Below are 15,665 nucleotides of genomic sequence, written 5' to 3' on the forward strand. Positions count from 1 at the left end.
TATGTTAGCTTCTTCATACATCACACAGCATGATTAGGAAGGATGACAGCTGTGAATAACTCTTATAAAGACGAATGCAGTTTCTGCCTGGGTGTTGATCACTGGCCTTAACCTTTAGTATGATGTGAAACGAATCTCAGAAGATTCAGTCCAAGCCGCAGAACACGCCTTGGATTTTTAGTCATTTGTTTACCAGCGAACTGTTCGGGAGTCGGCTTTTAAACAAACTGGAAAACATGGTGCAGATGCTGTGATTTAAAGTAACTGTAGCGTTTGAGAAGAAAAATTAACCGAAAACATTTCTAATCATATTTGTATGATGATAATTTTCAGTCAGTCAGGATGTGCATAATTACTCCAGGCCTGGAGGCAGCGTGTCCTTGTGTTTCTTTAGCTCAGTGATCTAAATGTGTGAAGCACATCACAACTCATTCAGCTATCCTATCAAGATGTTGCTCATCCAAGCAACACGTCATTGTGCTGCATGTCATTAGACAGAATTAAACAGTGCTGATTTGTCCCTGGCTATGAGCAGCAACAGAGCCCTCAAACATCTGTGCGGAAAGTCTTACCGGAGCCTCATGCTGGCGTGGGAGAGAAGCTACATGAATGGAAGGGAAAAAGAAGACAGGACAAGGGGTTCAAGAAAAAATGAGAGGAAAATTTTGTGAGAATCAAAAAGTTGGACAGTGAAAAGGTGAAAGATGCACCCACCAACGTAAGCATTCAGATATCTTTCACATGTGATGCTGAATGGAGAGCGGAATGGCCTGAGAACTGAACTCGCTAGAGAGAAAGAGAAAAAAAACTGTGAGAGATGAACTGTGAAGAGGAGGGAAGATAAATGATATACTGTAGTGCAAGAAGGATAAAGACAGACAGAGGAATAGAAGGACAGAGACAGATATACAGAGAGCAATGAAGAGAGAGAGAGAGAGAGAGAGAGAGAGAGAGAGAGCAAAGAGCAAATCAGGACAACATGTTGTATATGAACCAGAGGTTTTATCAGGTCAACCTATTTAATGAGTGTGTGTGTGTGTGTGTGTGTGTGTGTGTGTGTGTGTGTGTGTGTGTGTGTGTGTGCGTTTAATGTGTGTGTTTAATTTGTGTGTGTGTGTGTGTGTGTGTGTGTGTGTGTGTGTGTGTGTGTGTGTGTGTAAACGAAAGGAAGAAAGAAAGAAAGAGACCATATATTGATACTTTTATCAATATTAAATAGTATAAAAACTACAAAAAAACTACAAAAAGCAATCTCTTCTAAAACTAAATGCTAAAGTTTGCACATCCTATAGATTCAGGATAATAAAACAAAGGTACAAAGAAACCGCATTATGTAAAGATATCTGTCCTAAAAACTTACCCCTGACTGTTATTAACTGCTGACACTGGAAACTCCTTCTATAAATGTTAAATAATTGTCACCTTGCACAAGACATTGCATGAGTTGCTTCTATAGAAACTTATGAGAATGAACACATTATTAAAGTATAAACCTGTGAATTGAATTGTATGCTGTAATGTACTCGTGTTCTGCAGGAAGTTAATGTCTAGTCTGGCCAATCTCTGATGGCTGATGTCAATAATCATGTGACAATCATCTTTCAGTGTTTTAATCTTCATTCTGAGCTTCTTAATGCATAGATGATGATCACTTCAGGATAAATATTAATCCCTATCAGTTACACAGCTATCATTCTCTCTGAATGTCTGTCTGTCTGTCTCTCTTTCACACGCAATTTCTTTCTCTTTACCTCATCAGAGATGTGTAACGAGATCAGCAGTGTTTAACCGTAAATCACATACTGATCAATTTAGAGTTCAGGACAAAGGGCTTAATCAATAATGTGTATTGACAAAAAAGACACTGAGATTAGTGCTTATCAGTGATGACACTCATGACGTTGATGACGCGGCACTTATAACGTGTGTTTTACTTCAAATGCCATGCATGACTGTAAATATTTGGAAAATTCGTCAGGGAATAGATTACTGACATAGTCTTTGAATGTATGTATTTAATGTGTATATGCAGTATTTTATTTATATTTGTATTTACACACAAATTGTCTGGTTTTTTTCCTTTGAAAATATTCTGTACTCATGCATAGTGATATAGTCAAATTAGTTTGTTTAATAGGTGGTAATGATCGAGTTAAACACCTAAGGTACCAGTGATCACTGTTCCTGCCCCTTTCCGCCTCTCGGATCCGCCAATTCGTCCCGGCCTGCCTCTGGATGGTGTTCTCTTCAATTGGAGGCCATGCTGGGCATCTGGGGATGGTTTTACAACAACAGCCTGGGGATCCATGAAATCACGGAGTAACACAGGAGCTTTGAGGATGGATTTGGACTGTTCTTAATGTCAACAATCTCCTACACTGACTCAGAACAACAGCTTGCATTGTTTACCATCACTGCACACCTCAACAAAGTTTAGCTGTAATAAATGGGCATTCGGTGTTACCCAGATGAGAATGGCTTTCCTATTGAGTCTGGCTCCTCTCAAGGTTTCTTACTTATGCCATCTCAGGGGAGTTTACCTTGCCACAGTCGCCACTGGCTCACTCATTAGGGACAAACAAACACTTATAAATAACAATCTTATTCATTCTTTCTTACTACATTATCTGTGTGAAGCTGCTTTGAGACAATGTCCATTGTTAAAAGCGCTATACAAATAAAAATGAATTGAATTGATAAAGTGTTTAAAAATTTACCAGGAACTAGAAAGACTTTTGATCACTTTTGATCATTCAGTTACCTATGGTTATTTAGTCTAGTGAAATAAATAATCAGTGTGTTTGTTGACTTGAAGTTTTGATATTCTGGATTGAGGGTGTCTGATGTACGGGTCTCAATGTTTGCCATTGCATGCGCAGGAGAATGAAAAATGTAAATGCAAAAATATTTTTGAAGAAAAAAGTTCCTACAGATAATTAATTTTGATACTTAAGTCTATTCAAAAGCAACCACACTTGTAATTTTACTCCTTTAGGAGTATAAAACAAGTTATTTTACTGGAGTAATACTTAAGCATGAGATTTATACTAAAGTACAGGAATTATGTATTTCATCCACCATTGATATTTAGCTGGTGGAATCTATTGTAAATAAATTCAAGGTAATTTAACTGTCGAGGATGTGATGTATTGTAAAAGAGAAATATGGCGTATAAATGAAATGCATTTTTATATTCAGTCATATTTTCTTAGCCATGCACTAACACGTTTTATCAGGCTCAGAAGGTGTTTATATACTAAATAGGTTAAATCAGGTGAATGACTTCCCAGGGATTGATAATTCATCTCCCACTCTTTTAATTCAGTGTTTATTCAGAGCACGTGACTTAATAGCACCATCTACCGGTAAGGAAACTGCCTACTAATAAATGCGCTACAACCTTGAAAGACTTAAAATCCAAGAAAAACTCAAGTTAATGTACGATATCAACACACAGGTTTTTATGTAACACCATGTTCTTTTATTATAATTTGTAATTTTTTGGCGTGTATATATATTTATATATAATGTTGGTTTTACATTTGGAACGTATTTCAATAACAAACATTCATATAACATTTGCAATGTGGTGGCTGTTGTATATTGTTTCTTTTTTTAGACATGAAAAAAGTGCTTTTTTTTCCTTGCTGTGGCCTATACTTATTATGTTTATTTAAAGTGGAAAGTTCAAAAATTGTCTCCAAGTAATGATGATGATGATGATGATGATGATGATGATGACGACGATGATGATGACGATGATGATATTGGAGACTAAAAAGGCACTGAGATCCTACACAAAAACAAAACTAAAAATAAAAAATATATAGGCTACACAGCACGCTGCGGAACAGCCATTGCATAGAGGCACCTTTTTTTCACATTTCATCTTAATTCTGCTGCATAAATACAAAGTTTTGGACTGTAAAAAAAACGTCCTCGCAAATTCACACACACACACACACACACACACACGTACTCACAAGCACACACATACATACATATACGCACGCACGCGCCCTCCAAATCAGTACCCGAGCCTATGGCAAAATTTTTCAGACCAATAAAAATGTGCTTCCTCGGGTCGTACAGTCTCACGACTCATAGTGCATATGAGCTGAAGGGCAGACACCAGAGTCTGATGATTTGGCTACTTCCCAAACCGCACAATATAAACACTCTACTAAATAGTAAGCAAATGATCAGTTATGCACATGTTTTTTTGGCATGGTATGTAGTAGGCGGTTTGGAATGTAGCCTGTTGTTCTCCAGTCCTTTGCTTTGGCATGTCGTTTTCAGTCCATTCGTAGACAAATTCCAACATACAACATCACAACTTAAACATGAAATATTAATAGCAGGGTTTTTTTTTTCTGTCAGTGCGCTTTTTTGTTACGCTTTTGGAGAAGCATTGTGCAGTAAAGTTCAAGAGGGCGCACATTATCAAAACATTTAGGCCCTAAATAAAGTTGGTACCTGTTTTTTTTCTACACTTTTGAATACAGCTGCTGCTGATGTGAAGTCATGCCCTACAGGAGCTGCGCGCAGACATGGAGGACGGAAGTCCAAAGAGGAGCTTATCGAGTTTATGTTTTTTTAGGGGTACAAAAAAGGCACGTGGAGACGGCAGCTGCCTGGCTTCTGTATCGAAACAGTTTCAGTAATTATGATCTTTGACATCTAGTACATATCCAGCGGACGCTATAGGAATAGCACGACTTCAGGAAACAATATGAAAAATAAAAACAACAACAAATAATAATAAAGAATAGCAAGAGTTTTGTTAGGCGCAGCCACCCATGGCTTTGACGTACGAGCCGTCGGGCAGTTGCCGGAAGATGCCCCGCAACGTCTCGAGCTCGCGCGTGAGGTGCTCGACGCGTTTGCGCAGTCTGTCGTTGTCCGCCGAGAGCTCGATCACTTTCTGCTGCGTCTCGGCGTTGCGCATCTTGGCCTTGTCGCGGCTTTTGCGCACGGCAACGTTGTTGCGCTCGCGCCGCAGCCGGTACTCGCTGCTGTTCTTGTCGACGTGCTTTTTAGATTTCGGTCTGTCGCCCGAGTCGCTGCTGCGCATCATTTTGACAGCGAGGGCGCCCTGGGGCTGGTGATGGTGCTGGTGGTGAGGGCTTGGCACCGGGGTGGGTGGAGGTGTCGGATGGCCCGGCTGCAGGTGCACGGCGGTCTGAGCGCAGTGCGCGATCTGGTACTGCAGGTGCGGCAGGTGCGGGTGGTGCCCGTGGTGGTTGTGGTGGTGATGGTAGGCGCCGGACTGTGGCGCGTGCCCGACCTCTCCGAGATCGCCGTCCTCGCGCGGCTCTTGCTTGATCGCCAAGGACCTCATGCGCGCCTCGTGCGACTCGTACACCGGCTCGAGCTTGGACGAGTTGCCATAGTTCGTCACCGCGCAGCCGTACGAGTGCTGTGGCGCGGGCGCGCCGGAGATCCCCAGGCCGTGGCCGTACTCGTAGTCGCAGCCGTTCGCCAGCTTGAGCTTGTCGTGTCGCGCGCCGCTGCTGTGGAACAGGTCGGCCAGGAACTCGTCGTTGAACGCGCCTGGGTCGATGTACGCGCTGATATCAATGGAGCTCTCGTTCTCGCAGATCGCGCTCAGGTCGTCCTTGTACCCGTAGGTGTTCTGCGTGCTCTGGGCGAGGTTTGTCACCAGGTGCCGAGGGGCTGCCTCGTACAGGTTTGCTTGCTCCATGGAGTACCTAAAACCCCCCTGACATGGTGAAGGGCTCCGGGAATCCAGCTTGCTTACACTACCCAGGGGTAAACTTTAAAGAGAAAAATAAAAAGAAATAGCTAAACAAAAGTTAACTAGCAGACAAAAAAAACTTGCTGGTGTGACCGCAGCCAAGCGGCTTCTGCTGTGCCTGGAAAGCGAAGCCCGAGAATAGGAAAGGTTCAGAAGACTCGAGACGTCCCTCACAGTCCTTATGTGTGTTTGACCTCACATCTGTCGCTCACAGCTGCTCTGACAGTCTTATATAGAGAGAAGTGGCTCTGGGCGGGCGCGCCCCGGGTCCTAATGCGCCGTTCAGACAAGTTTCTGACCGCCCTGAGCGCACGAAGCGCTCCAGCGTTATTTCACACACAAAACATAGTTATTAACATAATAACCTGATAAAGATGATCGTGCAAAATTAGAAATGATTATTATTTTTAAAAGTGATCCATCATTTTGTCATTTATACAGGCTATAACCTTATCTTATGCTTTATTTATTTTGCCTTTCTTTCAGATTTCACTAAACTAATCTCGTTATTATTATTATCACTTTTAATGTAAATCACTGAATGATTCTTTTATTTTGATTTATATAAAAATCATAGCACAGTGTGCGTTCACTATTTTTTCTTTTACCACTTCTGTGTCATAATGTGCAAAAAGTAAAACAACGATTCAAGGATGCGTTTGGATAACTGTACGTTTTGTATCATTATAATGGGGTTGTTTTTGTTTTGGAAATAGACATAAAGGACAAAGGACAACTATAGAATTAGTAAGAGAGCCTGTGTCATAAATGCATCAGTATTAAGTTGGTTTGATTGAATGAAATAGATACTTGGACTCACAGAAAACAAGAATTGGTTTGACTTACAATTAAATATAGTGGTGCATATAATAAAGCATATTTAAATGATAAAGAATTATAATCATAGCAATGGTTTATTCGCATGCACGTGAATTAAAAGCTTTAGGTCGCGACCCACGCTACTATTTGACGCCATTAAGTCTGGCGCACACTGTGAGCTGTTTTTCTCTCTTGTTCATCTTCGTTTTTCACCCCAGACACCTAAACTCCAAACTCTATCTCCAGTCTCAACGCGCCGGTGGTTGGACAGAACACAACAACGTGACAAAACGCACCAGAAACTGCCCCTGGCACGCTCGCTTCTGCGCCGATCAGCGCGTGCGCAGCTCCCTCTATTGTCCCAGCGCGCGCTTGGCACGGAGCGAGAAACGCGCAGAGCCAGAACTGCGCAACACGCGCACAAGTTTAATTCTCCTTTACATTTGTCAATACCACGTACTTTAAACTGAATTTTATTATAAGTGATCGGTGCGTTTAAAAAAAAATACTATAATGTAGCCTTTGGTTTATAAAGTAATACCTTTTTAAACATAGGAAGAATGAAAAAAAAAAAAAAAACAAGAAAACTGAAAACACTCGCGCGTGCCCACACATGCTTGGACAACGGTGCATTGGAAATATTTGGATCTCAGAACATTTCTCAAATTAAAACACCCCAGAGGACAACTTTGACTACATTTTGATGCGAAAGACCCTCATAGGCTGCTTTGACAGCAATTCTTAATAATTAAATGATCAAATAAATAACTAATACGTCTTATAATCATTTGCTAGACTTTTATTCATTTCGTAGTCTAATGTTTATAGAACACATCGTTTTTTTGTTCTTTTTTTTATCTTTTATAACCAAATGTATGAATAGATGTTATGCACTGAATGCACTGATGGGGCAGTTATAACACACATGTGGACAACAGAACGAAGCCTTATAAACAGAAATCCAGCACACCATGCCAGTGTTGTACTTAGGTGCAATCATGTGAGAAAGATGCGTTATTCGCATTGTAAGCGAAATAGACAAGGTCATTAGTTTATTAATATTAATTATAAGACTTTCATAATTTCCTGGCATGAAACTGAATACGTTGCGTTATATTTTGGTCAGAGTTCATCATTTTAATCTTATTCTGTAACCCTGAACTCGTAGAGTTGGATCGAAAATACACATTTTGAAATGTTTGTGTTCTCGGTTGAGGCCTTACCTGGTATGACTTCTTGTGTGTGTGTGTGTGTGTGTGTGTGTGTGTGTGTGTGTGTATGTGTTAAAAGAAAAAAGCTGCAAATGTAGTTTTATTTCTGAACCTGACTTGAAACAAAACCTTTTTAAGTATTACTGCATGATCCAATTGCACAACTTATAATGATTACAACCAGTAGACCAATTTAGTGCAGACACTAAATATTTTGTGTATATCTCTAACCTATTTCTTTCACACCTTTAACTTTCTAAAACAAGAACACTTTCTCGGACTCCTCCAGCTCAGGCCTTTGCATCCTATGATCTAATGGCTTGCTCCTGTTACATAAAGAAAACCCCGCCCTTGAAGTGCAATCCGTCATGTGATTGGTTCAACTGGCTGTCCATCATGCGCGGCATGTCGTCATTCTCTTAGATACTCATTTCTGATTGGCTGAGCGGACAGATTTCCCTACATGGTCATAAGGTAAAAAAGAAAAAAAAAAACGATTTCGCAATCCAGGCTGGCCGACACGGCTTCAGTGGAAACCAAACAATAACAGCTCGTCCTGTGCTTCCGTCCTTTTCGGAGGAAAATAACCTGTTAATTCGGTGTATGTCCGGAGAACCGACAGGGTTGTAACCTTGATACGGTGAGGAGAGATTTTCTATATAATATAAAGGAGTTTTTTTCTGCTTGTGAAAGCTTCCGTTCCCTTCTCTCGTCTGTGTGCTAGCCGGCTAACTTCTTCACTAGCACCTGATTTGCAAAACAGGTTTCGGTTTTGGTATTTTATCTCTATTCTTTGACATTTTAACGCTCTTACGGTTGATATGAACACAGTTTAGACGTCTCATTAAACAGTCTCGGGTTGTATATGGAACATTTTTTGATCTCTATCACAGTAATGGAGGATAAGTTAGCCTGGAATGTGTGTAAATGTGTATATAGGTGTTTGTATGTAGCAGGGTGACGTCACCGACGCCGTCACCGGTATATAAGGTTGGAAAGTTTCACCACGCGTTTTATTTTTATGTTTTTATTGTATTGTTTTTTAATAAATTGGTTTTGTCTGAAGTTTTATCAAGGCTAGCTTAGCAAGACTAGCTAGCTAAGTGCTTAGCTAGCGGTATTCCCCGTCATTCCAGTTCAATTACGTATGAAGCAATACTCGGGTAACTGATGTAAGCGTGTTAGCGTGGCTTTGTAGATACCCTCGTATTTTTATTTATTTTTATTATTTTAAATATGCAAATTAAATAAATAAACTACCCGACACGACACAATTACCATATTACTCATTTCGGATTAAGAAAAAAATAATAGTTTTAATAAATAAAATATTAAATCTCATGTGCACGCGGGCTGAAAGGGGATAGCTTTCTGTTCCGTGGCACTCACACACACACACACACACACACACACACACACACACACATATATATATATATATATATATATATATATATATATATATATATATATATATATACACACACACACAATAATATATGTGCACGCGCGCACACCCCCATGGGCGGGAGCGCGAGCGCTGATTGTGATGATGATGGTGATGATGCAACCGGAGAGCAACGCGCTGTACCGAGAGGGTTCACGCGCAGTGAGAGTGGTGGTGGATGTGCTGCTGCTGCTGCATTACACATTACAGCGTGGTATATTGTTGGTCTCCTGCGTGTCCATGACTCGGCATTAAACGAGCCGTTAACGTCAACTCAGAAACTGGCACCACTCATGAGATGTGTGTGTGATGAGGGTTTTCTTTTACCTTCATTTTTATTTTTGGAAATAAGTGCAAATTTAATACAACAGCCACAAGAGCAAAAATGCACAGGCAGATAAGACCAGTTATAAAAGCTTTAATGGTCACTTCATTAAATCCAGAGGTTTTGGAATCCACAATGGAGCAGAAACTTTGCTTTCTTGTATTACTCTTTTTCTTTAATAGTTAATGGGAGGAATAGTGGATCAGTGATTAGAAAATTGTGATTGTGGCTGATAGTGGTGATTGGTCATTTAAAACAGTGATGAGTGATGTTCATTGGAACTAGAGGAGATTGTAATTTGTGAACATTGATCAGTGATTTATAAGATTGTATTTCCAGCAGCTGAGATGTGAGCTGTATGTGGAATGCAGGATATTTGCGAAGATCTACTCTTCAAGGTGCTAGAGTTGTCAAAGACATCCAAAAGTACTAACTCTAGTGGCAAAGTTACAAAGCAACGTGCAAACCCAAAGTCTTGTACAAATCGCAGGTATATTGTTAAAAGTCATATATTAATCTGGTGTCTAATTATCTAATCATCTAACAAGGTTATTGAACTATGATTAAACGTCTGAATTATTTAAAAAATATTTTTCTTTGTCATTTTTCTTTGTGAGTTAATGTTGGCCTGCTGTTGTATAAAAGCAGATTCAGTGGCATCATAATAAATTTAATTGCAGCTTTATTAATTGTTTCATGTTGAAGGCAGTGGTTTGCAATACTAGTGTCACTGTAATATTATACTATGAGTTTGTTTGTGTGTGTATGTATGTATGTGTGTATAGATAGATAGAGTGATTCAAATGTCAGCAGAGCACCTAAGCTGTGAACAGAAATAAATGGATTATAAAGTATATGAAATTGACAGTAGTTCAAAGTAGCTCCTGCAGAAATCCAGCAGACCTGGCAACACTGTGTGCGATGATGCTCCGATGACAGTTCTTTCTGTTTTTCTCTTCACGCAGGACCATACAAGCGCGCAGTCGCAACTGGTAGCAACCAGCATTTTCGACAGCATTCAGCACCATCCCGCAGCAGGCGAAGGTGCAGACTTAAGCGCAAGATAGAGGCAGTGGATCCAAATGAGCAAGCAGCCGCAGCAGAAGTTAACCAACACAGATCAGAACGGAGTGAGCGTCATACAGAGCCAGGCTCATTGCAGCGTCGGAAACTCTGCAGGAACTACAGCAGGACTACAGCAGGTACACACAAACACACACACCTGCACAGACTGACATAATTTTGTAATCAATTTATATATATAATATATAAATATAAATATAAATATATATATATATATATATATATATATATATATATATATATATATATGTGTGTATGTATATGTGCATGCTGTCTCATTAATTCCACAAAACACACACACACACACACACACGCGCGCACATACACACACACATGCTTTCTCATATATTAAATTCACTTGTTAACCACCACACAAACAACAGTGTGTATTTTTATGTTGTTGTTTTAACATAAGTTTACCTTTTAGATGTCTTTGTGTCGTTTTATGTCCATTTAAATACATTATATTCTTTATTGCTTTTGATTGCAAGTAAATTATAATTTTTTTTATTTCAGGGAATTATAATTTTAACATGCCTATAATAAGTAAAATATGAATGAGCATGAATAATTTGTTTTTGTTAACATTTATTTATAATATTTATCCACATAATCACACACCATCCACAAACCATTTATTATATCATTTATTTATTAGTTGTTTTTTTTTTTTTTGTTTTTTTTGTCCTGTCCTGCCTAACACATAAATCCCCTATGCACATACCCACTATGTGCAGTGTTACATAACCAATTTATAGTGTACTGTCGGTTCAGTTGAACTGATTGGTGGTCAGTAAGCACTTTCAAGAATCCAGTCCAGGGAGCACATACTGTGTCACATCACAGCAGTTATATACTCTCTTACACACACTTTATTTATGCTCGATTTGAAAACTAGTATAAATTAGTGTGCGCACAAAAAGTTAGTGGAAAAACACATTGGTGCAGCAAGTAGCACCATTCTCAGTTCAGCCCTGAGCTCGGGTTTGAGTCTGTAAAGAGCTTTATTTCTTCTCATATGTCCGCATAGGTTTTCCTCAGGATTTCCCGTTTCCTCCCTAACACATTATACACTAAGACTCAATGTTTGTTCCTGTTTCCCCATGGTGGACAGTATTAGTTGGCATTTTTATCTAACGCTCATACAAATGAGTATTATTCTGAATTAAATTTTCTAAACACAGTTTGACCATTATCAATATTAACAACATTTTTAGGAAATGGATTCAGTAAGTCTCTCTACCTGCATGCTGGTCTAAGTGTAAATAAAAGATGACTGTTGTGTGACTGATTAAATCAGTGTATCTTCAATACTAATTTAAGTAACACAAACTTAGAACACAAGGTTTTGATAGCTCCTCTCTCTTTCTTTCAGGTTCCTCAACTTGTCCCAGTTAACGCCGGAGGAGGTGGCAAAGCCACGCCATCCAGCAAGATGAAGAAGACGATACTAGATAAGGAGAGTGATGAGTACAGGCAGCGGCGTGAGCGCAACAACCTGGCTGTAAAGAAGAGCCGTATGCGCAGCAAGCAGAAGGCGCAGGATACGCAGCAACGTGTCAACGAGCTGAAAGAGGAGAATGAAAGATTGGAGGCCAAGATCAAGCTACTCAGCAAAGAGCTCAGTGTGCTCAAAGACCTGTTCCTGGAGCACGCACACAACCTGGCCGATAACGTGCAGCCTAATACCGCAGCAACCGTCACCCCTGGAGACCTCTGTAACACCAACAACAGCCAGTGAGATTAAGTCAGTCGTTAAGGGCGGCATCTCTGTACTATAATATCTTGTTTAACCTTTTCTAAGGGAAATGAAAAGTTTCCTAATGTTTTTTAGGCCATTTGCATTTCAGAAGAACAAAGCTTTCCCTTAGGCATTAGATTAAAATACTATAAAACCCTGGACTTTAAAATTGGTAGAAAAAACTTTATTTCCCAAACTGAAACATCAGGGGCGCTGCACGATTTGGATTTGAATTGGAATCAGGTATTTTTCTTTCAGCTCATGGGTTGTACGTGATCCCTCTCATATTTGTTCCTACACTCAGATATTGTTTTGTAAATAAGCGTGGAAATGAATGCGGAAAAGCATTAGCGAAGCTTAGGAATGCCGTAGGGTTGGATTCCCCCCCACCCATTTTAAAGCTACAGCGAGTCAGTAAGGCGAGATTTGTTGTTGTTTTTGATGCAGTTTTTTTTTTTGCCGAAAGCTTTGCCGCAGGTTTGTGGCAGCTCATCAGATTCATAAGAAATGCTCCGGACATGTTCAGGCAAATCGTTTCTATCCCACAAGGCAACAGCAAAGAAAAGAGATGGCAGCAAGAGACAAAAGAAGCACCTTCCAGGAAACAGATAGATTTAAATTATGTGTAAAGGCTGTTTTCAGCCGACCACCTCTTCCTTGTAGCCCAATGTTTTCTTGTATGATATCTTTGTTGAATGTGCATTTTGTTTAACTTAAAAGATGTTCCTAAAACAGAATTTGGCAGTGATTGACAGTCACGATCCTTGAAATAAGATGGTTGTGTAAATTCGGATGACATTTAGCTCTGATGATATAAAAAATGGACAGGGTGGACAAATCGATGGCCCAGGATGATTCATAAATAAACACTATACCTTTAACATGAAACTTAATTTGGCTTAATTTAGTTATGGTTGAATGTAGTCTGTGATGCTTCTTTGTTCCGCAGCTAAGCAAGCAGAGACACGATCTGGTTGTCAGTAGAACCTCTAATTTGCTACAGATAACAGTGTCAAATCAAATGACGCAAAATAAAGATCAGTACATAGCTATAGAATACATGTCGTGTATTTATCTTGCTTACTACACATGAAAAATGAAGTTGTTACACAGACTCTAATATTATTTTACACGATTTGAGAGAATAAGACTTCGCATCTCATGCCTAAAACGTTACCTGACTTCCTTGACTTCCTTGCATTTTCTGTGCACTTAATTTAAAAGCTATCTCAACATTATTATATTACTGCTGTCAGTTAGGGTTCTAGGCAACCAAAACACACACAGAGCTAGATGATAGATAATGTATGATTTGTCCACCCTTAAATTACATTACATTCAGATGTAAATAATGTTTGACTTTTTTTTGTTGTTGGAAGCGATCTCTCAAGTTGTCCCAAAGAACAAGAACCTTTTTATTCATTCGGTTTTCTGGAGAAATGGAGCTCATACATAGCGAGTGCTCCTGTCCTGGGACAGAAGAACCAGACAGCGTGGACGGCCTGAGCATGCCAAGCGTGTTGCATCAGTCCCAGCAGCAGACAGTGCTGGCGTTAAGAAAAGCCGTTAAATTGCACTTGAGCCTCAAACTCTTCTTACAAAACTATCACAGGCATAGACAGACACAGAGAGCAAGGGAGTTTGGGAGGGAGAGATGAGACGGATGCTGCGATGATTTCATCATCGTAGCACCCCATGGTCCGGTCTGTCTACGTTTCCGTCTGATGTGTGTTTGTGTGTTTGTCTCGGTACATAGTGAAGGCTTAGACTCCAAGGGTGGATTCTTGCTGACTCATTGATTTGGCTTCTGAAAAACTACAGAAGCATGCAGTGATTAAAAACTAGTCATTTAACAAAAACAAAAAAAAAATTATTGCTGATTTCCTTTTGTTTTCTTGAATTCTGACAGCCAAAAATCTTTATAGCATTTCTACACTGACTTTTTGTACCTCAGGCTACGCCACTAAAGAGCCTTTAGTGTATTTGTACACCTGTTTAAAAGAAAAGGAATGAAAAAAAAAACCACAAGTAGACAAGGTGAATTATGGGATAGTAAAAACTTAAGCATCTTTTCTTGGATTCTTTTGTAATCTTTTGTCATTTTCTATCTTTAGGTTTAAAAGGTTTGAAAAAAAAAAAAAGCATGATGCATGGTTATAGCACTGTTCAGGAAAAAAAATGCACAACGTGTTATCAGATCAGGCTTTCAAATGGGAGCGGTGTGAAAAAAAATAAATAAAAGAACCGATTATGTTGTCCATGTTATGTTCCTCAAATATTTGATCAGCATTTTTGCTGAAGTATGAGCGTTGCTGGCCAACTTGCTTTTTTTTATATAAGACTGGGTTATTGTGCATTGTAAATTAAAATTGATTATAAAATGTCAACACTGTGTGTGGTGGTGTCTTTATCTCATTTCCCCCCCTCTTAGGTGCAATATACAATGTATTTAATTAAATTATTATTTATTTTTTTTTTTTGAGGGATCACAAAGGCGTCCACGCCTGCACAATATTAGTTACTCGGTTTACCTGTACAGTTTGTACTCGTGCTCTGCGTCATCCACCATTACAGTCAATATTGGCAGTATTAAGAGTGTCGCTGTACAGATAAACACATTCACACCTTTCACATGTGAAGAATAACGTCATGGCAGCAGTGTAGAGGAGAAGCTTTTACATACGTCCTCATGCCTTTCAGTGTATTCAACTAAACGTTCTGTGACCAATAAAACGATGCAGAGAGAGCACAAGCTCACTTCAGTACATGAGCTTATCTCATAACTCTGCACACTGGTATGAACCAGTTTTACTTTTATTAAATAATCATTAACACCAAGTTACTTTGATAGGGTTGTCAAGATCCTGGCAACTGCCAAACTCAGACTCGTCCATCAGATAGTGAAGCGTGATTAGTCACTCCAGAGAACAGGTAGAATAGAATAGCCTTTATCTGTCACATATACATTACAGCACAGAAAAATTCGTTCTTTGCATATCCCAGCTTGCTCAGAAGCTGGGGTCACTGATAAAAGGGCACCCTGGAGCACAGAGGGTTAAGGGCCTTGCTCAAGAGCCCAAGAGTGGCAGCTTGGCGATACAGGGGCTTGAACGCCCGACCTTCCAAACAGTAACCCAGTGCCTTAACCAATGAGCTACCACTCCACTGCTCTAGAGTCCAGTGGCGACATGCTTTACACTACTGCATGCTTTGCATTGCACTTGGTGATGTAAGGCTTGGAAGCAGCTGCTCAACCATGGAAACTCATTCCATGAAGCTCT

General features: G+C 39.7%; 2 protein-coding genes across 2 annotated transcripts; one reads left to right on the forward strand and one right to left on the reverse strand.

Moving 5' to 3' along the window:
• Positions 1-3,458: 3,458 nt before the first annotated feature.
• cebpa (CCAAT enhancer binding protein alpha) lies at positions 3,459-5,962 on the reverse strand. Its single transcript, XM_046841082.1, has one exon. The coding sequence runs from the start codon at positions 5,702-5,704 to the stop codon at positions 4,784-4,786; it is 921 nt and encodes a 306-aa protein (XP_046697038.1). The 5' UTR covers positions 5,705-5,962; the 3' UTR covers positions 3,459-4,783.
• A 2,310-nt stretch (positions 5,963-8,272) lies between these two features.
• On the forward strand, positions 8,273-14,771 carry cebpg (CCAAT enhancer binding protein gamma). The gene is made up of 3 exons (XM_046840869.1): positions 8,273-8,428; positions 10,526-10,762; positions 12,019-14,771. Exons 2-3 carry the CDS (start codon positions 10,643-10,645, stop codon positions 12,382-12,384), a joined length of 486 nt encoding a protein of 161 aa, XP_046696825.1. The 5' UTR covers positions 8,273-8,428; positions 10,526-10,642; the 3' UTR covers positions 12,385-14,771.
• The last annotated feature ends 894 nt before the right edge of the window (positions 14,772-15,665 follow it).

The sequence above is a fragment of the Silurus meridionalis genome, chromosome 26 (assembly GCF_014805685.1).
Source record: "Silurus meridionalis isolate SWU-2019-XX chromosome 26, ASM1480568v1, whole genome shotgun sequence".
In the NCBI taxonomy this organism is placed as follows: Eukaryota; Metazoa; Chordata; class Actinopteri; order Siluriformes; family Siluridae; genus Silurus; species Silurus meridionalis.

Coding starts and splice junctions, on each gene's coding strand:
- cebpa (XM_046841082.1), bottom strand. CDS start 5,704: ATGGAGCAAGCAAACCTGTACGAGGCAGCCCCTCGGCACCTGGTGACA.
- cebpg (XM_046840869.1), top strand. CDS start 10,643: ATGAGCAAGCAGCCGCAGCAGAAGTTAACCAACACAGATCAGAACGGA. Junction 10,763..12,018: donor CTACAGCAGGACTACAGCAG/GTACACACAAAC, acceptor TCTTTCTTTCAG/GTTCCTCAACTTGTCCCAGT.